The following is a 22,989-nucleotide window of genomic DNA, read 5'->3' as shown; positions in this document are numbered from 1 at the left end:
GTGCACGAGGTGTGCTCCTCAGCAGTCTGCAGACCCTTTGGCCTCTCTCTTGCTCACTCTAAGGCTGGCTCCTTTCTGTGCCGCCACCCTGGTCACCACACATTGCACTGTGTGGGGCCCCTGAGGGAATTCCCACCGCAGACCTGGGTGGTACTGCTTTTCATCCCATTTTCGAGGTGGGTAAACAAACAGGGTGACCTGACAGTTGGGGGAGGGACTGGGAGGGATGGAGATGAGCTACCTCTCCCAACCCACGCAGTTTGGGAAACAGGGGCCATTAGGAGGACAAGCCTGGAATGTGAAGGTGGCAGCACTGCCTGTAGCTGAGTGACTCAGTTGGGCAGCTGTGGCCCAGCCATCGCATCTCAGCTCCCTTCTCCAGGCAGCCAGGTGTCCTTGGAATATGAGCTCTCACTGTTCACATGTTTGCTGGTGTATGGCCTTGCTTTGCCGTCCATGTGGACATCCACCATCCTGGGCTTTGTCAGCATTACGGAAGTCCCTCTCTGGGGGGCCACTGAGGAGCGATGAGGCCTGAGCTGGGTTTAGTATCAGTGTGAAACCAGACCATGCTGCAGAGTGCAGCCCCAGAGCGGCTCCTGCCCTGCCTGGAACCTGGGACTGTTTGGCCACCCTGACATCCAGTTCAGCTTCCTGTGGACTGGGATAGCACACTAGGCATCTCCTTGGATCAGTGGCCCATGGGGACTATGATGGGTGCCAGTTGCCCTCTGATGATCGTGGGAGGGTAGTGCTGCAGGTCACTGAGTGGACTGGCAGAGTGGGCTAGCATGGTGGTCAGTGCTAGGCATGGTGGTTACTGTAAAAGGTTGGTGGAGGACATTCAAGGTCAGCACAGCCGATCCCAGCAGTGACCAGGAACCCGGACAGCTGGCCTGAGACCCCTGCTATGCACGGAAGGCCTTCCTCCATATGCACAAACTTCCCCACAATCATTTGGGGACCTGGCTCTTAACTTTTCACCTGTGGGGTACATCAGACGAGGCACGTCCAGCAAGACTTCTTCCAGTAGGAATTTACAGAGCTGGGGAGTGTGGCTCCTTGTTCCCTGGCCTGTGGCTACCTGACAGGAATGCTGCTGAGACCTACTGAGCCAGATGCCCAGGGCTGGAGTACATGAGAGGAGCCATGGGTGTCCAGGGAAGAACAGAGAGCCCTGGACAGCAGACAGACAGAGTCGTCTGCCACCCGTGTGGTATGAACTGCTGTCTGGGAGGAAGGTCTGTGGGGGCCCCTGTCCCCATCCTTCAAGAGTCCCCTGGCTGCTGTGATGCCTGAGAGGAATCCACGCCCCAATGTGTTCTAGATTGCACATTTGGAGGGATGTTAGTGGTTTAATATATTAACGTCAAATCAGCCTTCCATCAGTACGTATCTCTTCACCAAGTTGACGCTGGGGGTGGTGAGCGTGGCTGTGACTTTTTTCAGGTCACTTGGTAAAGGGGCTGCTGAGAATGGAACAAAAGTGTCTAAGAAACTTGGGGTCAGCTAGGCACTCAGCTGGAAGCCCCGTTCTGGTTCTAGCAAATCGACTAACTTCTCTGAGCCTGTCCCCTTGGTGTGAGATGAAGGAACAGAACTGGATGTCCTTCGATGGCCTTTTACCCCAGGTTGATTAGCATCCTCTGTGAGGATGGAGAGGGGTGGGGGCTCCCTGTGAGGGCCACAGGCTGGGCAGCAGGGCCTGGAGGGCACTGTCCTGTCAGTGCCATGGGTGTGAGTTTGAGCTCGAGGTGCCCATCTCCTTCCAGGGTGTTCCTGGCACTCTCACCTTGCTGTCCCAGATTCTTGGTGTGGCTTGCTTGTCTTGGGCTCAAACCTCTCTTTCACTGTCACTCTTGCATTTACGAAGCTCATTTTGTTTAGTCTCCACTGTGTCCTGTGAGGCAGGTCATATCGTCGCCTTGATTTTACAGATAAGTCACCTGATGTTCAGATAGGCAAGGCGTTTTTGGAGGAAGCCACAGCCAGCTAAGTGGAAGAGGTAGGACTTGAACCTAGGTCTCCCTGTTGCTTCCTGGGTGGTTGGGAACCCACTTACCTGCTGTCACATTAGAATGGTGGAGACCTGCTCAGGGCACTTTAGTGAGGACCGCACATTACCTGTGTGCATATGCATATATGGGTTGGATTTCTTAACCCTGAGAGGGAAAGGCTTTCGGGAAGCAGGTGGTGGGTGGGCAGAGAGGCGACCCTGGTAAGGAGCCACTGTGGCTGCCGTGCCTGGCTCTTTCCCCCAGACCAGAGCTGGAAACCCACCTCACCTGGAGGATGAGCAGTTTCTGGGATCTGAGACTCAGCCCTGCAGCAAGTAGCTTTGTGTCCTGGGAGGTTAGTTGACCTCCTGCCCATGGCCTGTTCTGTCAGTTAGAAGGCACAGTCACTTCTTGCACAGTCACCTGTGTCCTGTTTTCATAACAGGAAGACTTGCACGGTTTTCCAGCACAAGCAGGAGTCCCCTGTCGCGTCATTGGGATGGCGCTTGCACGGTTCTGCTGGGGATAACCCTAGCCAGCTGCTGTCGTCTCTGCTGATCCTCGTTAGGAAGATATCTGACTGCGTGTGTGTTCACTGACACACTTATTTGGAAATAAAGTATTTCGTGGTCATCTGTGCAGTTTTTTTTTCCAACTTCCCTGTTTGCTCAGAACATGAGCTCGAGGCCCGTGACCTTGACTTTGCTGGTGTTCCTACCCTTGACTCCACTTTGAGGGCATCCTGGAACGGAATAGAATGACATTGGAAGAAGTCTGTGGTGCATGGTTCTGGCCAAGCTTTTGTCTGGAATGCAGGAAGAGTTCTGATTTCATCTTCAACATTTGTTTTCAGGGAAACAACAGGCATGAACAAATACGGTTGTACTGAAGGCGCAGGAGGCACTTTGCATTGATTGGCTGTGTTTGTATGTGGCCTGCTCTGGGCTCTCTTGTCCAGCCCCAGAGCTATGCAGTACACATTTTTTCCCCCCTGTGGAACTGGAGTTTAAGCTCAGGGCTTCACACTTGTACAGCAGGTGCTTTACTGTTTGAACCACAGCTCCAGTCCATTTTGCTCTGGTTATTTTGGAGATGGGGGTCTGGGCTGGCCTCGGACAACAGTCCTCCCAATCTCAGCCTCCCACGTAGCTAGGATTTCAGGTGAGAGCCACTGGTGTTTGGCTCATTTCACATTTTTAAGTGGATGAAAAATCAAAAGAAGAGTAATATCTCATGGTACAAAAGTGTTAGGAAATTGACATTCCAGTGTGGTCAAGAGAAGCCCATTGGTGCATGGTCCACGGTTCACACCTGTGGCCCTGACAGCAGGACAGGGTTGAGTCGTCTCGAGGCGATTATCGGGAATGCCACACTGTGAGTGTCCCTGCTGGCCTTGCAGGGCTTGTGCCTGCTCTGGGAGGCCGTCTGCCTCTCCAGTGGACCCACTCTGTGTGGTGAGGACTCAGTGGGTGCTGGGCATGGCATGACAGTGACCAGGAAGGGGCTGAAGTTCTAGAAAGTGTGACAGACAGGTCTTGGCTACGTGGAGGAGGCAGATTTCCTCTGTCCCCAAATACAGGAGCTGGGCAGGTGAAGCTGGCAGATCCAAGCCAGTGACCAGATGGGACACAGAGTGGAGTTCCTGGGGCCCCCGGGCGTGGTCTGAGGCCCCTCCGGTACTTACCATGTCCACTACATAAATGTGTGTACATCAGATAAATCTCTAGTTCATCATGGATAATGGAGTAGAGATGTGTGGGTAATAAATGGGTCCATCCAGAAATTAAGTGTCTTTCACGCTGGCTGAGATTGGGTGGGGTGAGGATGTGTATAGAAGGTGACGCAGCCACTGTTCAGAACTCTTCATGGAGGGCCAGCGGGTGGTTTCCAAACCCATGGATTCCAGCTTCCACAGGATTTCAAAGCTCAGTTGGTGTTTCATGCAATGGAACATTTCTTCTCCTAGGCCCATGCAGAGCAAGGCCTGGGTCCTTGAGGGACCTGCGGAGAGCTTGTCTGACTTACGGTAGTATTTCAACCCCAGGGCATTCTGAGCACCTGGTTGGTCAGTCAGGTGTGAGCAGCATCGAGGTCAGTCATCCCTCCTTCTCTCCTTTGCTGGTCTCGGCCAGTGGCTGTGGCCTCACACTTGCAAGCTGCTGTGGTGGCTGCAGACACTGGTGCCTGTGCTGAGTCCCTGGGCCTGTGAAGGCAAAAACTACCTGGTTATTGCTGGGGCCCACTGGAGGCATAGCCACATGCCACATATGGTCCCCCAGGGTCACAGCTAAGCTGGCCTCCAAGCTACTGCAGTGGAAGGACTCACTTGGGATTCCCCAAGTCTGCGTAACTCTTTCCTGGCCCATCGCCACCTGGAGTAAGTCCAGAGCAGGCCGAGTCCAGGAGAGGCAGATGCTGGTGGAGGTCCCGCTGTTCTATGCTTGTGCTGTCCATGCAGGGCAGGATTCCTGGCTTCAAGGCACTGAAGTTCCAGCAGGCAAGGTGTGTGTGGGGGAGGGGGAACAATTGCTAAAGCATCATATTTTTGTATCTCAAGCATTCATGTGCCTCAGAGGACCTGATGGTCTCCCTAGAATCTGAGATAGTGACTTACAGACATAGCAGAGAACGTGAGAGTGTTGCCACAGCCTCCAAACACTCATGGAACCCAGAACTCTATCCCTGCCAAACAGTCAAGGAACGAGGAGCTCTCTCTCCCTCTCATGGATCGTGGAACACGTGGGTTGGGAGCTCTTTTCCTGTGGGACACTCAGGGATTGGAACTCTCTCTCCCTCTGTCTCAGGAACACTCATGGATCTGAGCTCTCGCTCTCTCTCTAGAACACTCATGGATCTGAGCTCTCTCTCTCTAGAACACTCATGGATCTGAGCTCTCGCTCTCTCTCTAGAACACTCATGGATCTGAGCTCTCTCTCTCTCTAGAACACTCATGGATCTGAGCTCTCGCTCTCTCTCTAGAACACTCATGGATCTGAGCTCTCTCTCTCTCTAGAACACTCATGGATCTGAGCTCTCTCTCTTTCTCTCTCTAGAACACTCATGGATCTGAGCTCTCTCTCTCTCTCTAGAACACTCATGGATCTGAGCTCTCTCTCTCTAGAACACTCATGGATCTGAGCTCTCGCTCTCTCTCTAGAACACTCATGGATCTGAGCTCTCGCTCTCTCTCTAGAACACTCATGGATCTGAGCTCTCTCTCTCTCTCTAGAACACTCATGGATCTGAGCTCTCTCTCTCTCTAGAACACTCATGGATCTGAGCTCTCGCTCTCTCTCTAGAACACTCATGGATCTGAGCTCTCGCTCTCTCTCTAGAACACTCATGGATCTGAGCTCTCGCTCTCTCTCTAGAACACTCATGGATCTGAGCTCTCGCTCTCTCTCTAGAACACTCATGGATCTGAGCTCTCTCTCTCTCTAGAACACTCATGGATCTGAGCTCTCGCTCTCTCTCTAGAACACTCATGGATCTGAGCTCTCGCTCTCTCTCTAGAACACTCATGGATCTGAGCTCTCGCTCTCTCTCTAGAACACTCATGGATCTGAGCTCTCGCTCTCTCTCTAGAACACTCATGGATCTGAGCTCTCGCTCTCTCTCTAGAACACTCATGGATCCGAGCTCTCCCTTTGGACACTCATGGGCACGTGCTGTCTCCGTGAAGCACTCCTGTTCTCAAGCTCTCTCCCTGTAGCCTCGACTCACACAGTCTTGGGTTTCCACTGATGCTCCAGACCTTGTCATCTTGTCCCGTTTCCTCAGTGGGATACCTAGTGAGCGTGATGTGATCATGCCTCAGCACAGGTTATCTTTACAGAGGGCTTCAAAGTCCTCCTCCCACCTCTGCAGTGACCAGTACAGCATGACTGGAGCAGAGTCCCTGCTGGGCGTTACCTCATCTTGCACCCTGGTCGCCTCTGCCTGAAGCAGCATCTGTGTCTGCTGGCATCTGAAGAAGTAAAGAAACTGGAAGTTAGCATTTCGGAGTGTCCTAGCACTGGCATTGCTGGGACACTGAAGCAGTGTTGTGCTTTACAAAAGCTTGGATCCAGATGGGGTGGGGTGAAGCAAACCCAGCACACTGGCATTTCCCATGGCGGTTGAGCATTGCTGACCCGAGGTGTCCAGCTGCTGGCCTAGTGTGTCCATGGGTTGGGTGGTGTGGAAAGGGCAGGTCAGATACATAGGTCTCTAATGCCCTGCTCCTCCTGGTGCATGACCTCTCCAGCACAGAAAGCACTCTGGCCTTAAAACAAATACATTTCTCCATCTATATCCACCCCCACCTTCCTAAGTCAGGTTCTTTTGTGTTCTCCAGGTGGTTTTACCATGAGAAAAGGGCAGAGGGGGAAGGGACCAAGATGGAAGGGAGAGGCTCCCTGAGGTCTTTCCCACAGGCCACTAAGCAGAAGTTCCTTTGAGAGGTTTTCTTAAACCTGTCTCCTCTTCACCAAATGTGAATCCCCATAAATCTAGTGATCAGAGAAATTTAGACATGCCTCCTTGTTCTGCCAAACATTAAGTAAAATATAGTAAAACTATATTCTCCAGTCTTTAGGGAATGTTATTTTCTCCACCAAATACCCTGAACTGGCGTTTATACTGGAAAACCATCTGTTTCTCCAGTGGTGCTTCTGGGTAATGCTTTGTTCTGTGCACATGTGTACATGTGTGCAGAGCCTCTGGGCTCCCTTCATGAGGCCCAGGGCAAGCGTGGATTGGTTTTTATGGTCTCACTGTGGGTACTGAGGCCCCAGCAATGAGCCAAGATGGCATGGGGCCCAGATCTGTGTTTTTGACCCCAACCCCATGCATTTTTGCACTCTCACCTGAGTGGTGTGGCCTGCCAGATATGTCATTCATGAAGTCTTTTAGTCATGTTTGTGGAGACCAGCGACTTGCAGGTCCATGCTAGGCATTTGGGGTGACACAGACCAGGGCACTGGAAAGTGAAGTGTGGCTCTTAGTGAATATGTACTTAAGAGGTGGACTGTGGGGTCATCATGGACAAACCAAAATATATGGTCACCTCAGCCTTCTGGAAGGACAGGCTCTTTGTGCAACCTGCTCTGTCCAGTGTCCTTATCTGCAGAGACAATCCCACCAGGGTCCTGTGCAGCAGGTGAGCAAGGCAGTTGAACCCAGCTGGTGGGTCCTCCTCCAAGTGCAGGTTCTGTAACTGTCATGTCCATAGATGCCCGGTCACCTGGGGTCACCAGGTGAGGCAGGACTCCAGCCTCATGCTTCTCTTTCTTTGTGCTGATCTATGTTGTTTTAATTTCAACCACGCCAGCTGTATGTGTAGGCATTTGCTAACACTTGAATGCAAATCAGGGCCCACAAGGGCCTCTGGGGGTGGGGAAGGATGAGCCAAGGTAAGCAGGACAAAATTCATATAACTGCTTTTATTGGATTATGCATTAAATTGTGTACTGGGCTTATTGTGAAAGGCAAAGAAACATCCATGTAAACTGGACTCTCTTGGTACTGTCACGACAACGATGAGTGTAATGTTTTGTGGACCCTTGAAGGTTTGTCGTGGCCTGAGTCTCAGTAGCTGCTTCATTTCTCCAAACAGATGGCCATGGCTTTGGGATCTAGTGGTCCTTGTCTTGACCAGGTTTCTGCTTTGTGTTGGTTTCTAGCATACTGGGGACCAAACCCCAACTCCAGCACCCACCTGCTGACTTCTTCACTCTGTCCTTGCTTCCTGTCTGTCTCCCTGTCCCCTTCCTCCCTGATTGCATGAACTGCTTTTTCTGTTTATTTGTTTTGGTAGTATTGGGGTTTGGATTCAGGGCCATGGCTTATCAGGCAAGTTCTCTACCACTGGAAACATACCCTCAGCCCTTTTTGCTTTGGACATTTTTTTAATAGGGTCTTCGGTTTATGTCCAGGCCACCCTGGACTGTGATCCTCCTATTTCTACTTCCTGTGTAGCTGGGATGACTGGCACATGCTACCATGCCCAGCTTTTTATTGATTGAGATTTGGCGGGGAGAGGAGGAGGGTCTTACTGGACTGGTGGAGTGGCTTAAGCGATACAGTGCTTACCTAGCAAGTGTGAGGCTCTGAGTTCATCCCCTGCCCATGCTGCATTGATCCTCCATCCTCCTGATCTCCACCTCCTGAGTAGCTAGGATTACAAGCATGAGCCACCACACCCAACCCACGTAAACTATTTTATTTGTTGCTTTTTGTGTCTGCCCCTAGTTATTTCTGGAAGGAACAAGTTAGGCATAAAACCACAAGTAAAGCAAAGTTAACCATTGAATGTCATTCTATATAATCATTGTAATCATTGTGACTCCCTGTTTTTTTCAAAGCTCCTCAGAAAATGCTGAGTTAGACCATATTTTAAAAATCAGCTGCATAAATACCAGATTTGGGGAGGAGGGGTGAGTTAATTCCCAGCCAGGCCTGTGGCTGAGTCAAAAAGCATCCTTGGTCCAAACTCAGCAGAGGTGTGAACGACTGACAGAAGCCCTGTTGTGGTTGCATTGTTTACTGAAAGGACCATTTGTTCCGGACAAGGCGTAAGCACAGGTCTGCTTCTCTCCACGGGTGACACTGATATGGGAGAGCCCCGGGTGGGAGACACAGGGTGTCCCCTGCACAGCAACGTGAGCCTCAGGTTGGAATTCTTTTCCATGTGTCCCATGATGACACCAGCAGGTGGAGGTGGTCACAGGAGAGGGGCAGCAAGCCTGAGGCACTCACCACTTCCGTGGAGAGCAGTGGGCAGTCGGGCTCTTAGGCAGGGGTGGGCATCCTGTCTTACCCTGCAGGTCTGCATGCTGCACACACAGCCCAGGAGTGGCACAGATGGAGGGGCCTAGCTTTCTTATGCTGGTCTGGAACACGCAGGGAGGCTCAGGCCTCTGCTGACTGCCAGCCCCTCCCAGGGCCACAGCCTGTCCCACAGCTGTCTGCACTGTCTGGCCATACTTGGGAGAGCATTGTGCTCTGGCAGCCGGGTTTAAGACAGAAACTGAAGCCAACCTAGGAGATGTGGCTGGGGTGAGGTCTGTCTGTACCCTCAGGTAAAGTGTGGAGAGAGTAGAAGTGTGCCCGTCTCTTTCCAGATGTCTCTGGAGCCATAGCACTGTCTCTTCCAATGCCTGACCTGTCCCTGGAAATCCGATGGTCACTTAATTCCAGGTTCCTCCTGCCTTTTGGGGCACCGCCACTAGGCTCCACAGCTAGGAGCTGGGGGCCTGGGTGACTCTCCCTTTGCCTTTGCTGAGTCTCCTCCTGTGGTCAGCTCTGTGCTGGTGTGCTGGATGTCCTCTCGCTCGTGACCATTCAGTTGCTGTTGGCTGTTTGTCTCCAGGGTCTTACTTCTCAGACAGTCTTCTTTTTGATGCCAGAGTCATGTCTGATACCTGTGTCTGACCCCACTTCTCTTCTGCTCACAGCCTGAGTCACTTTGGGCAAGAGCTTGAGCCTGTCACCTGGCAGGACAGCTGCTGGGTTGGCTGTGTCAGCAGTCCTGCACTGCGGCCTGCCTTGGGGATCTGCAAGTGAGGATAAACGTGTTTGTAGGAGCACCAGGACAGTACACGCCAAGTGGTAGCTATTATTATACGTGCTTGTCCTCTGACTCTGCAGTGCCCCTTCTTGCACCTGCTAATCCTTTAGCAGAAATAGGAAACAGTACAGCCAAAAATATGACTTTGGTGCTGTTGGCGATAGAGCAGCAGGAGGAAGGGGCCTCCAGGAAAGGGTGCACAGTGGTGGGTTTGGCAGCTGGAGAAAGGACAGGGAACCCTATCTCCTCACTATGTATTAACCAGCTTGAGCCGCTGCAACAAAACACCACAGGGGGTGTGAGGTGTGAAGGAGCAGAGAGCAAGAACCAGAGTGGTCTTGTTCTGGTCAGGTCCTTGATGGCTGCTTCTCTCAGTGGTCTCTCGTGGTGTGTTTGCGGGGTTTGGGGTATGCTCCCTGGTTTCTCTTTAGTCCCATGTGGGGCCCTGCCCAGGACCTCAGCTAAAGCTGTCACTTCCCAAGGCCTCTGTCCTTCACACTGGGCAGGGCTCCAGCATGTGACTGTAGACACACTCAGTGCTGCATTCAGAGTGAAGTCTAGAAATTATCCATCCAGAAGACAAGCTACGGAAGGTGTGTGCAGCAGGCCACCTTGTGAGTACAGGGTGGGGTAGGTCAGATTTCCAAGGGAGACACCAGAAAGGTGAGTAGGGTGGCTAGGGCAGCACAGTCTGGGACTGTCTCCCCTGGTAGTGTTGACACTGGAATCATTTTTGCATTTGCAATAATGTCATTAAAGCTGGCTAGTGTCACTGTCCTGGGCTCTGCTCTGGCCATGGGAGGTATGTGTGGCTTCCCTAAGAGGCTCCTGACTCAGTTCTGCCCTGGGCTCTGCATTGTGTCCTGCTGAATGTGACCCCAAGGGCCATTTGTCAACCTATGCACAGGCTGACTCCCTCATCAAACTAAGGGTCATATGTGGGGAGGCTTTCCTGCCTCCCAGCCAGAACAGGCCATGTCCTTCCTGTGTACCTCCAAGGACCAAGCATCTTGGGACCTGCTGGTAACCTGGCCCGGTAGGGTGGCAGGTCTCCTGTGGTCCCCACACCTGTGGCATCAGCATCACCTGTGAACCTGGCAGTCTCACAGTTCATGAGAGGGAGCTCCCAGGTAGAAAGGGTGCTGTGCCCTGTGTCTGCAAAGGTCAGAGCAGCTCTAGGGAGTCAGGGCAGGAACCAGAGCCAGAGGAGGAATCCCCCCCAATGACAGGATGCTGCACCCTGGCAGTGCAGGCCTGGCCACACTGGCCCAGCTCACACTGGTTGTACTTGTGAGTCAAGGTGAAGCAATGGCCAGGGTGCTGGAGGACGCCATTGTGGGGCCGGTGTTCTACTGTAAAGTAGTGAACTTGGTAAAACCCATCGTTTAGAAGAAGGCCTGGGTGAACCTGGTCAGGCAGTAGAGTTTGAGCTCCTGGTGTCTGAGTCTTACACAGGAAGGGATCAACGTGTAAATAATGAGCCGTTTCTGTGGCTTGAACTCATCCCGAGGATTAAGCGCTCTGGGTCCACACTCTGTGAATACCTCAGAGGATTTGGGCTGAGCTATGACTTGGTATTGGCATGGTGTAGGCACTTTGGGTCTTTCTCCCTGGCAGCCTGGGATTGGGGACTGAGTGGAAGACTGTGTCCATGTCCCTCCATCCTGGTCAGAAATGGAGCCTCCCAGAGCTCCGTTCTGCCTGTCCCCAGGTGAAGTGAGAATCACATTGGGAACTGAAGTATTTTATCATTCCAGCCACGAAAAGGCTCCATGGAAGGACAGAAGGCAGCCTGGGAGCTGTGGAGCCTGGGTGGAAGTGAGCAAGGGCAGAGGTCGCAGAAGTGAAGGTGACGTCCTTCAGTGGGCCCGCAAGTGGTCTCAGGGATACAGTCCACTCCAGTTGAAGGCAGTCATGCCGCTCTGCAATGAAGGGCTCAGGGCTCTTCCTTCACCCTCCCCAGGTGTGTGGCTGAGCACGCTGGTGGGGTGAGATGCATTTTCCCTCTGAGCCCTGGGATCAGAACACAAACGGTGCGTGATTAGACTGGCGCCCTGCCAGCTGCACATGCATTGAACAGTTCAGCCTTGGAAGTTCCATGCAGGACAACAGCTGGTCCAAAGCAGATATCAGCTCCTGGGTTTACTTGGCGTGAAGATGGAAGAGAACTTAAGAAGCCGTGCATCCCAGGCCTGCCAGGGCTGGGCGAGTTCCTTGCAGGCTCATTGCTTTGACAGAGCATGGATCTGTGTAGGACACTGGGCTACATTTCTATTCTCTGATTTCACGAGAGGTTTGGGGTTCTTAGGAATTGTCTCTAGCACACGGGCAGGATGCTGGCCAGTCGTAAACATTGGTGCTACTTGTTCCTTTTATGAAGGCCTTTGGGATCTTCCTGGGGAGGAGCCTGCAGGTCGCCACTCTGGGCACCTGGGTGCAGTTCTCTTCTGTCAGTCAAGTTTTGACAGACTCTAAAGACTTTGATCCCCTGTTGTGCATGACACAGCCCCTTCTGTCATTCTTGTGTTTTTGAAGGTAGGGGACCCCTCTGCAGGATTTCCTTTTGTTCCACTTTTGTGAAGACTGTCAACACTGTGCATCCAGGATTTGCATGAACAAGTGTGGAGAGAACTGGGTTGTGTAGGTGTATTATTTAAACAGAAGAAAAAGGTATCTACAATTACAGTAGAGTTGCATTTTAATTACTTGAAATTTGATTTTTAAAAAAGGCTTAGATAAGGCATCTGGGGTTAATTAAAAATGCATCTTACTAGAAGTTTTTTTTGTGGGGCAGAAAAGTTAGGGATGACCTAACTTGGTGGGCCTGGAGGTCAGCAGGACACTGTTGTTTCACTGCTGTTGCAGACAGCCTCACAACTGGGGTCCCCATGATTTTTGCCTCACTTGCTCACGGGAGGATTTGATAGGACATGAAGATGGAACTGAGCCTAGTCAGACACCAGGCTTTACAGGAGGGGGAGTGGGGAGATGGAGGTCTTCATGCTCCTGCAGACCTACAAATTCGAGGAAGAACCTCCTCACTGGGAGTGTCTGACTCCCAGTGAAGTTCAGAGATGCTAGATGGCCGCCCAGGCTAGTTCCTGGGTTTGATGGAGCCTAGAACCTGGTGGGAAGGAACTGGAAACCAGTGTCCAGTCAGGTCCACTTGCTCTTACTGGAGAACAGAACTGGAAAGGCAGCACCTTGAGTGCTGGCTGAGCAGCACGGACAGTGTCCTGGGGATGGTGGCTACCTCTCCCTAGCCCAGCCCTGTCTGGAACCATGGAGTGCTACAGGCAGAGGCCATTGTGCCCCGCTTCCCCCCCCAAACTCTCTGAGTTTGCTGGTCACACAAAGCACACTCATCCATGCACAGAGGGTTCAGGCAGTAGGGGACATAGCTTGGCTTGGGGACAGTGTGGTTGGGGGTGGTCTGCACAAGGAAGCAGACCAGAGAGCAGAGCTGACACAGAGCTAAAGGCTGCATCCAGGTGATGAGGAGCTAAACCCTCTTTGTCGTGGGTCAGGAGAGAGCCATGCTGTCCACCCTCCCCTCCACCAGCCTCGTGAGGGAGTGTTTGGGGCAGATCTAGGTGGGCATGTGGTCTGCTCTTGACTTGAGGTTGTGTCATGCCTTTTCCCAGCCACTTGGGCTGATTCCAGATGGCTCTTGCTGGTCCTCCTGTGCCTTCTCTCATTAGGCCACTAGATTATTCTGATGTATGATGCATACTCTGCCTTCTGTAATATGATGGTTGGCTTCCGGGAATGTCACTAGACTGACTCTCAGTCTGTTCTGTCCTGCAGCATGTCCCCACCCTGTGCCCCATGCCCTGAGGCTGGGACACTTGGATACCCACCACCACCTTTGCCCATCTTACTTTAACCTGCGACAGCAGGGATCGGATATCCCCAGTGGTTGAAGTAAGGGGCATGTAGAATCCTTTCCTTACACCACACATCCTCTGTCACAGTTCAGCTCATCCTCCTTAAAAATGCCATACAACACTCCACTGTCAGTCTATTACTGGTGGGTGGTGTCAGAAGACCCTGGTCCAGAAGATCTCAGGTCCTTGCATCTCTCAAACAAAGAACTGGACAGAGACATGGATTACAAAGAGTAGTAAAGTTTTACTGAAAGGAAGAGAAGGAATAGTCACTGCAAAAGAAAGAGCCGTGGGTCCTGGCTAGGTGACACAGAAACACCGGTCTTTGTTCAAAGGGCAATTTTAAGTTGTAAGGGCAAATGGTGGGAAAAATTTGGGCAGTCTTTGCAGAAGGGTCTAGGGTGATCGACAGATGGGATTGAAAAGGTCTTATTATACAACATGGGGCACTGTGCAATGCACTTATGCTGATTTCCAGGGTTTTAGTTGTGCTTATGAGATGCAGCTTAATAGTTGTAAATTCACAAGTAGGAGAGCCTTACTCTTAGAGAGGTCACATGGAAGGCAGATCCCCTCTACTGGGCACCTGCCATTTTCCAGTCTGAACCAGCCGAGAGACTCCCCTGACTTTTGGGGGAATTTACAGCTGCAACCCTGACCATTAGAGGGGATGTCCAAGGATGGCACTGATGGGAACAAGGAGGAGTCCAGCATGGAGTGACCTTTTGCTGAGGAGGGTCGAGTCCCATGGTGGCTTTTTCTTTCCCTGTTACTAGCCTGCCTAAAGTCCTGTTGGTCCTTCTTACATGCCTTGCAGCTCTGCTCACGCCTCCTCCCCCAGCCACACAGTCCTCCATCACAGTCCTGCTGATTGCCGCCAGGCCCCTTCCCGCCTTGTCCCCCCAGCTCCTGCTGTGGTACGTAGTGACCCACGTGGACATGCTGCTCCGTTAGCATTTGTGGGCTGTGTATGTGACCATCATTATTAAATTGTAGTCACTCCAAGAATAAGTGTGCCATGAAAACAAATGAAGGTAGCAAACATTGAATGAGTGGATTGATTATTTCTCTCTGTGGGAAACAGTGTTGTTTCTAACCTCCAAAAACTAGTTTTGAGCATTCTTTTGCTGTCTAAAAGGCGTTCATGAGTTAAAAAAAAAAAGGAAAAATTGAATTTTTTTGAGTCCAGCCAGACATTAGTGAAAAGCTATGAGGTTGCACTGGGTGTGTTCGCCCATGCCTGTAAACCCAGCCAGTCTGGAGGTGGAGCTCCAGAGGATCACGGTTTGAGGCTGGTCCTGGCAAAAAGTTAGCAAGATCTCCAGTCTCAACCAACAATCCTGGCATGGCACACACCTGTCACCCCAGCTATGTGAGAAACCTAGCTAGGAGGATTGCAGTTTGAGGCCAGTCTCAGGCAAAAAGCACAAGACCTTGTCTGGAGGGGAAAAAATAAGTAAAGCTAAAGGGCCGGCAGGGGCTTTAGTGGTAGAGTGCGTGTCCAGCAAACCCAGGACTCTTAGTTCAACCCCAGTACTGACAAAAGGGGAAAAATGAGGTCCTGTTTTACAAACTGTCCAATAGCCATCTTGCACTTTGAGTAAGGGTAAGAGCAGGGAGGTGTCAACAGCTGAGTATCCAGAGTTTCCCAGTGGGGAGGAGTGTCTGGGGCCAGTGGCAGTGACTCATGCTGCTAGTGGGTGGGTGGGGGTAGGGATGGGGGGTGGAGGGTGGGGAGGGTGGCATCTATTGGAATAAAGCGTTAAAGTATTTCTGCATGCATGGAAAAGCCTTTAGGTTATGTTGTATATGTCCTCACTCTGGATAGCATGCTCATTACATCAGAAAACTATTGACACGTATGAACGACCCTCATGCTAGACTGCTTGCTAATGAGAAGCATGAAAATGAGGGTGATTCTTCAGCTCGTCTCAGAATGATCTTTAACACTGTGATCAGAATCTGCTCAGAAATTTTATGTAACATGTAAAAATGCCCCAAGTACCCCTAGAAATCCAGACCATAAAGAGAAAGAAATGAAAATACACTGAGAAAAAACCCAGTTTACTTGTGAAATGCCTTGTGTGTGGAGGAATTGTTGCAAGTAGTGTCTGGCTCTTGTCAGTAGACAGGAGGAAAAATATGAAAGAAGTCCAGGGAGCCAAGCAGCCACTGTACTTGTCCTGCCCTACAAGTGACGTTGTTGCAGTTTGATGCTCTGCTGGGGTTGAGTTCTTAGTTTACACTGTATTTGAAATACTGTGGTTTCTCAGACCAAAAAGGGATATTCTTGTAACTTTGGATTTGTTGGTCAAATCAATCTTAACTTTTTAAATTTAAGAATAAATTAAAACGCATGCCACTTTCGTAAATTGGAGAAAGTCAAGATCATACTGTTTTAGAAGTCACGATTATGGAGGATTCTAGTAAAATGAACTTTGTAATGCAGTCGTTAGGATGGCTGTCTTTATTCATAGTAAGTTTTTCGTAGCTAAATCAAGCGTTAATTGGAAGCATGTATCCTTGTGAAAGGAATTCTAAGGCAAAGCTTCCCGAGGGGTGAGGTTACAACTTGGCTCTCTCCGTGCTCCCTTTCAGTTGTAACCTTTATTACTCTATGATGATAATAATAATAATAATTGCTATTATTATTCTGTAATAAATTATGGTTTTGATAATGAACATAAACCTGCATTTCAGTGTTTCCTCCCACACACTACAAACCTTGACGGAGTTTTTTGCCTGGTATGTTTTGTGTTTCCATTAAGATCTTGGAACAATTGAAACACGGCAGACAAAGGGAAACCTTCCAAGACTCTTCACCGTAGAAACTTAGAGTTTGCTAAGGTTTTTTTTTGTTTTTCCTACTTCTGCCTTCCTGGTGCTGGGATTGCAGGCATGCACCACCACACCCAGCTAGGTTTTGCTAACTTTTCTTTCCCTTAAGAAGAAAGCAAAGATTTATTAAGATGCTACTAAAAGGGGGATACGGTGGGTAGCTCTGCAAAGGAGCATGTGCCAGATTTGCTAAGTTTTAACCAAAAATTTAAGTCGACTGAGTTCTGTTGCTGACTTGGAAGTTCACATTTCATTTTGAACACTTATTCCAGGCTGTGCTTTCATACATGAGACCCATGTTGGCTTCCTGCATTTCCTAAGCAGGTCCAGAGCAGTGCTTTAGCATGTGGACTGTGGGTGCTGGGGGCATGGGTCACCAGGGAGGGTGACCCTCCCAGAACCTGCAGTGCAGCAGGGCTGCGCTCACAACTGGCTGATTCTGCGTGTCTTGTTCTGCTGCTTGCAAGCTTAGGGACTTTAGGCAGTTTGCCCACTTCCTTAGTTTCTGACTCCTATTTGCCAAGTCAAGGAATCTCTTCTGACCCCACTGTAATTCCCCTCCCTCCCTCCCTCCTTCAGCCCCCTACCCTTAACTTTCCCTAGCCTAATGGCCGTGGCCACTCCTTTTGGTCACTTTTTGTAGGAAGATGAGAGCCGTCCAGCAGGCTGTGGTCACACCCTAAAATCAGCATTTCTGGGACCTTTGGGTATTCTCTGTACACTGAGGACACCTCAGTGTGGGGCTGCTTATTCAGAGACTGCTCTAGTACTCACTTGGCATAGTCAGTAAATGACTCCATGAGACCCACCATTTGCTACAGGTGACAGTCAAGATGGAGGTCCACAGACAGGTTTGTGTGTACAAAGCACCTCTCACACACAGGGCCTGTACCTTCCTGCACCTGTTCCCTGGTGCTGTTATCCTGGTGTTTTATGGTTCAGGGCCCCGGGTTTTAGAAGGGACGAACACCCTCTCAAGTAAAGACTTGTCACCGGAATCCTCTGGGGCTGTGGTCCTGGAAGCAGTGGGAGGTTCCCGGACATCCTTGCTGTGGTCAGCTCTCAGTGCTCTTTTTAAGCAGTCATACCATTTATGGCTTTCCCAGAACCGTCTAGAATCCTCCTCTGTTCCTTCTTCATGCCAGCTTCATGGAGGAAGTGCCAGATGTTCACTGTTTGGTTCTGCAGGCTGCTGAGGGCAAGTGGACAGATGGCCTGGTCATTAGCTCGTGTTTGTGGAGGGGGGGCCCGTGGCCGCTTTGCCTTCCTGGGTGCCCCTCCCTGAGCTCCTCGGCCCTGTGTCCGTGGAAAGTGGTGACACCTGGGACCCCAGGAGGGAGGGAGGAAGACTTTTCAAAGTGCTCTTTAACTTTTAAAGTCCAGGGCAGTGTTTTTTCAGTTAGAATTTTTGTGGAAATATTTATTTTGATTTTATTTGTGTGTGTGTTGGGGGGACTGCGGTTTAAACTCAGGGCTTCACTCTTGCAAAGCCAGCACTCGATGGCTTGAGCCACACCTCCAGTATATTTTTGCTGTGATTATTTTGGGAACAGGGTCTTTCAGATGTCCAGGCTGGTCTCAAAATACAATCCTCCCCATCGCAGCCTCCCAAGTAGCTAGGATTATAGGCGTGAGCCACCAGCTCACAGCTTTTATTATGATTTTATTAGTAATCGTTCTACTGTCAGATAGCTGAAATTTACTTAATTGTAATGAAGGGACAAATGTCACTCCACACTCTTACTCGTCTCCTCAGTTTGTGTAGCTGTTAATTTTAAAAGCCAAACAAAAGAGGTCTTATTTTTATATACCCAGATTTAAGCACCTTGTAATTAGAGGTTTGATTATTTACATATAAACTTAAATTTTATGTCAGCATCAAGTGGTCTGAGGGTGGGAGGGGACACAGAGGCAGTGAACAGACGCTGGTGTGAGGGTGTGTGTGAGAGTGTGCACGGCTGTGCATGTCATTCCCGTGTGCACGCACGCAAAGGTGTGCACACAGGGCCATCACCTCCCTGGCGTTACTGAAGGACAGTGGTTTTCAAGTTTCATCTTGCTTCCCCCGGGAGCCTCCTAAAACACACACTTCTGCCCCTGAGTTCCAGCTCTGCACACTTAGAACTCACTTGCCCAACCACCCGTCTGCCTGTGATGTTGCTGCTGCTGACTGGCGACCCCGTGGGAACCTCATAAGGGGTCAAGGTTTCTCCAGGGTAATCGCTCCTGACTCAGACTGGGGAGGGCCTGGTGTAAAGAAGGGCAGGCAGCAGTCCTGCTGCCTGCTTCTGCCTCATGCTAGAAACCACTTCTCTCCTTCATCTTCATCGCTTGCTTTGGGGGAGGGGGGAGGTGAGAGAGAGAGAGGGAGCAAGAGGGAGGGAGAGGACAAGGCTGAATGTTTCTTCCCCTTAGTATTTTTTCCTCTACCACCATGGCTCCCTTCATTGTTTCTGACTTTCGGCACCTCCCCACACAGGCCACTGTGGTGTTCTGAATGCGAATGTTATTAGAATCCCACTTATATGAAAACAGCCATGTCTGGGTGGAGGAGCGCTGGTTGAGGGGAGAGTGTGGGCCACTGCGGGAATTCTGGAATAAGGGAACCCAGACAGGGCTGATTTGAGATGCTGTTGGATGAGGCTGTGGTGGCCTGGGAGGAGGGAGTGGACAGAGAAGGAAAGGACCCTGACCTTCACCTTGGCCTGCTGGAGAATTTGGCCCAAAGCCAGGAAGCAGTGCTGGAGAGGACACATTTCCTTCAATGCCTTGTCAGCTACACCATTAATTTTAGAGTCTCCAAGGAATGTTTTTTAAGAAGTGTCTTACCGAGCCGTAAGCTAGAACCAATTCTGTAAATGACTAACAGTTATTAAGTCTGCTTAAAAATAATCAGATCTCTTAAAAGAGCGTAAACATTTAAGAGTTCACATGTCTTAAGAGGAATACCATTCACGATTTCACCTGTGTTGCCCCTCTCCAGCCCTGTGTTAGGTTCCCAGGGCTGATATAACAAAGTACAGACAACTGGGCAGCTTAACCATCTTGCCATGCTAGAACCAGGACTTGGAATGGGGTCACAGGTGCGCTCCCCCTGAGCCTGATGGAACTGCCCAATCTCTCCCTGTGGCTGTGGCATTCCTCTTCCTTTCTTGGTAGACATGTCGCCCTCATCTCCTCTAAGGTCACATCCTTAGGAATTCAACATAAGGATTCAACTCACAACAATCCCTTCTGGGCTACCAATAGGGAATTTTAATTTTTCTAGGACTACCTGATAAGGACATGGTTTTCTGCTTATTTTTCAGTGACTGTCATATATGTCTATGTTCTTCATGTACTTTCATGAAAATAGAACAACGAAGTCTGTTGAAATCATTTTAAGTAGGTGGGGAGGGCAATTTGGGAGAATGATGGTGGGGGTGAACCTGAGATACATCGTATAAACATATGTGGAAATGTCACAATGAAACGTTGTACGAACTGCAGACAGGCCTCCCAAGGGGGGGTGAGAGAGCCATCTCTGAGTGTCTTCACCTCACACTTGCCTGCTGGCTTTTGTCCTTTTTTTTTTTTTTTTTTTTTAAATACCATTTCATAGTTTATTTTTTTTTTTTTCTTTTTTTTTTTCATTTTTCTTTTATTATTCATGTGTGCATACAAGGCTTGGTTCATTTCTCCCCCCTGCCCCCACCCCCTCCCTTACCACCCACTCCGCCCCCTCCCGCTCCCCCCCTCAATACCCAGCAGAAACTATTTTGCCCTTATCTCTAATTTTGTTGTAGAGAGAGTATAAGCAATAATAGGAAGGAACAAGGGGTTTTGCTGGTTGAGATAAGGATAGCTGTACAGGGCATTGACTCACATTGATTTCCTGTGTGTGGGTGTTACCTTCTAGGTTAATTCTTTTTGATCTAACCTTTTCTCTAGTTCCTGGTCCCCTTTTCCTATTGGCCTCAGTTGCTTTAAGGTATCTGCTTTAGTTTCTCTGCGTTAAGGGCAACAGACTCCGTCCTCTCCCCCTCCCCACACTCGCTCTGCTGAGTGCCAGCTCCACTGGATTTTAAGCCTTTCTCCTACACAGCCAGCCTGAAATCTGTTCTGTACTGCTCTCTGGTCTGCCGTGGGCTGCTTGGATCCTTGCCCCACCTTGAAAAAAAGCAAATGACAGTTTGAGCAGTGCCTGTGAAACTATTTAAATACCTGTTGGAAACACGGAGTCAGACCCTGTTCATGCCACAGCCTCACTTTTTCATTGACCTGCTGAGTTGACTTTGTGTTTGGGGCCACCTGTCTGAACTCCACAGAGACAGAGCCCTGGGCAGGCAGCTGATGAGCAGCTGGGTTCCAGCTCATGAGATGCCTGGGCTACGCTGAAGAGTTTGCAGGGTCGCAAGGTGGGGGTGACGCCTCCTTATATGTGCATCTTCCTATGCACATTGTCCGGGGACTCCCAGATGGTAGATTTTCCAGTGGGTCGGCCAAGGGCAGGATGTATAGGCACTTAATGCAATTACAGCTCCCCAAAACATACTTTTTAAACAAATTTCTTTAATGTATTATTCTTTAGTGATTCAGTTTTTCGAATGTCTTCCCCTTCTTTTGAGACCAGCTGTGTTGGAAGCGCCGTGGGGTTCTCTCCAGTGTAAACACATCTCTTGTCTCTTTTGCAGGGACCTTCGGTTTAACAGAATCACAGAGGTCCAACCTGGGGCATTCAGGAGGCTGAAGAACTTGAACACACTGTAAGTTGAAACTTTTGGTTGGGGAGCTTTGGGAGAGAAAACAAAAGTTAAAACACCACTTTCCTGCAATGTGTTCATTGCCTGATTATCCACAGTCAGTGGGCATGAGTGGGAAAAGTGGAGAGGGAAGGTGGATGGAACCTGACATTAAAAGCCAGGATGGCGGTTAAGCCTCTGACCTGTGTGTGCCATTGTCGTGTGTTTGATGGAAGCAGCGCTAGTGGCTTCTGGCAATTTTCCCACACCAATCCTGTGCTTGCTGGGCTAGGTCTCCTTCCTGCCTGCCTTCACCTGTTCCGGAGCAAGGTGGAGCAGAATGGTGCATCTCTTGGGCTCACCCTTTGAGTTGTGCCAGGATCTCAGACCTGTCAGGAGGACAGGGGAACTGGCGGGGAGGGGCAGTGAGCAGCCAAGCTGCAGCAGATGCCAGGCTCCTTAGGAGGCACTGTGGACGGACACTGGTCCTAGGTGCTGGGCTGTGGTGAGAAGGAGCTAACTAAGTCCCTCAGAGAGTAGGGTTGTGAGGTGATGGCTCTGCATATCAGCTCCTTATCTGTGGAAGCACCTGTGGAATGAATTGTGTGTTGGCTGTGTGAAACACCTCAAGGTCACGTTTGGCAAAACCCTCCTGTCCTATGCTTGCTTCAAACTGGCCGTAAGCCCAGCTGAAGTAGACAGTCTGAGAGATGGCAGGAAGAAGACATGTGTCCCTTGGCTAGGCAGAGGATTTATTTCGCTAACGTATATGGATGAGAAAGTGGGCAGTGAGGAGGAATCCTGGTCTGTGTGAGTTGGAAACCAGGCTGAGAGGCTGGCATCGCTGATGTTGGGTGAGGTCTGCAGCTCAGGCATTCTGTGGCCTTTGCCAAGGCTACAGGTTTCCTAAGCTCAGTTTGCAGGTATTTGGGGGATTTGTTGGTTTGCTTTTTTTAAGCTTCTATTGGAATTCTCTTTCCTAGGCTTCTCAACAATAATCAGATCAAGAGGATACCCAGTGGAGCGTTTGAAGACTTGGAAAACTTGAAGTATCTGTAAGTCAGTGGCCCCTCTTAGCCTGTAGCCTATGCTGTCTGTCCGTGCATAGAGTATCGAAATGCAACCAGTCTGAGCTGCTTGTGAGTGTACAAAATGCACCAGACGGAGAGGCTTTATTTTCAGGTGGGTGTGATTTTCACTGGGATTTTAAACGGGTTTTCAGTGGTGTGAGGAGCCACGTCAAGACAGGCAGGTTGGAGTGCCCAGCCTCTCACGGCGGTCGGGTGCTGGTGAAGGCTCAGAGGCGGAAATGGGCTCATCGTGCCCAGAAATGCCCAGCCAACCTGCATTCTGCAAATTCGAGCCTCCCGTCATTTTTCCAGCCATAGGTGGACAATGCAGGGTAAATTACTGATTCCTTTGAAGTGTACTCATTCCTGTTCACTGCTTTCAGAAAATCATCTGCCCCTGATTTTCTAAGAGTTGGTTTTAATTAATTAATTAATTAATTAATTATTGGCTAACATTTGCTCATTGAAATCAGTTTTTCAGTTTAGAAGGTGGTCTCCCTTCCAAGTACTGGGTCAGTACCCTGCTCACGTGTGTATTTTAAAATGGAAAAGCATTCTTGCTGTTATATGAATTGCATCCTGGGTCTGGGCAGGTCAGAAGCTTTTTGCAAATTATTTTTCCTTTTAGGACTTAAATAACTTTCCAAAGTGAGATTTATATGAAGGACTTGAGTCGTTTATTTTTGTTGGAAATTCATGCTATAACTACAAAAACATCTTTAACTGATTTTTTAAAAACCATTTTGGGAGCACACTTTGAAATCTGTTTTGATTCTAGGTGTCAGTGGCTCCTAATTACAGACCTACCTGTAACCGTAAAAGCACATTTTCCTTAATCAAAGCCTTATGTGTAAATGCTTTTTCCAGGCTCCTTGGCATAGAATTCCGATGTTTAATTTCGTCCGAACATTACTAAGCCTTGTTACT

The 22,989-nt window shown here is 49.9% G+C and overlaps 1 protein-coding gene across 2 annotated transcripts in view; it reads left to right on the top strand.

The window, feature by feature from the left end:
* The window catches only part of Pxdn (peroxidasin), an 82,886-nt gene that overhangs the window by 20,309 nt on the left and 39,588 nt on the right, over window positions 1-22,989 (top strand). For both annotated transcript variants that reach the window (XM_020183270.2, XM_020183269.2), the window contains exons 2-3: window positions 20,945-21,016; window positions 21,976-22,047. In XM_020183270.2, coding sequence (XP_020038859.1) covers window positions 20,945-21,016; window positions 21,976-22,047 — 144 coding nt within the window. The remainder of the gene's footprint in view (window positions 1-20,944; window positions 21,017-21,975; window positions 22,048-22,989) is intronic.

This window comes from Castor canadensis, chromosome 12 (genome assembly GCF_047511655.1).
Source record: "Castor canadensis chromosome 12, mCasCan1.hap1v2, whole genome shotgun sequence".
In the NCBI taxonomy this organism is placed as follows: domain Eukaryota; kingdom Metazoa; phylum Chordata; class Mammalia; order Rodentia; family Castoridae; genus Castor; species Castor canadensis.
Note: the sequence above shows the minus strand (reverse complement) of the source record. Positions and strands in the feature narration are given on the sequence as shown.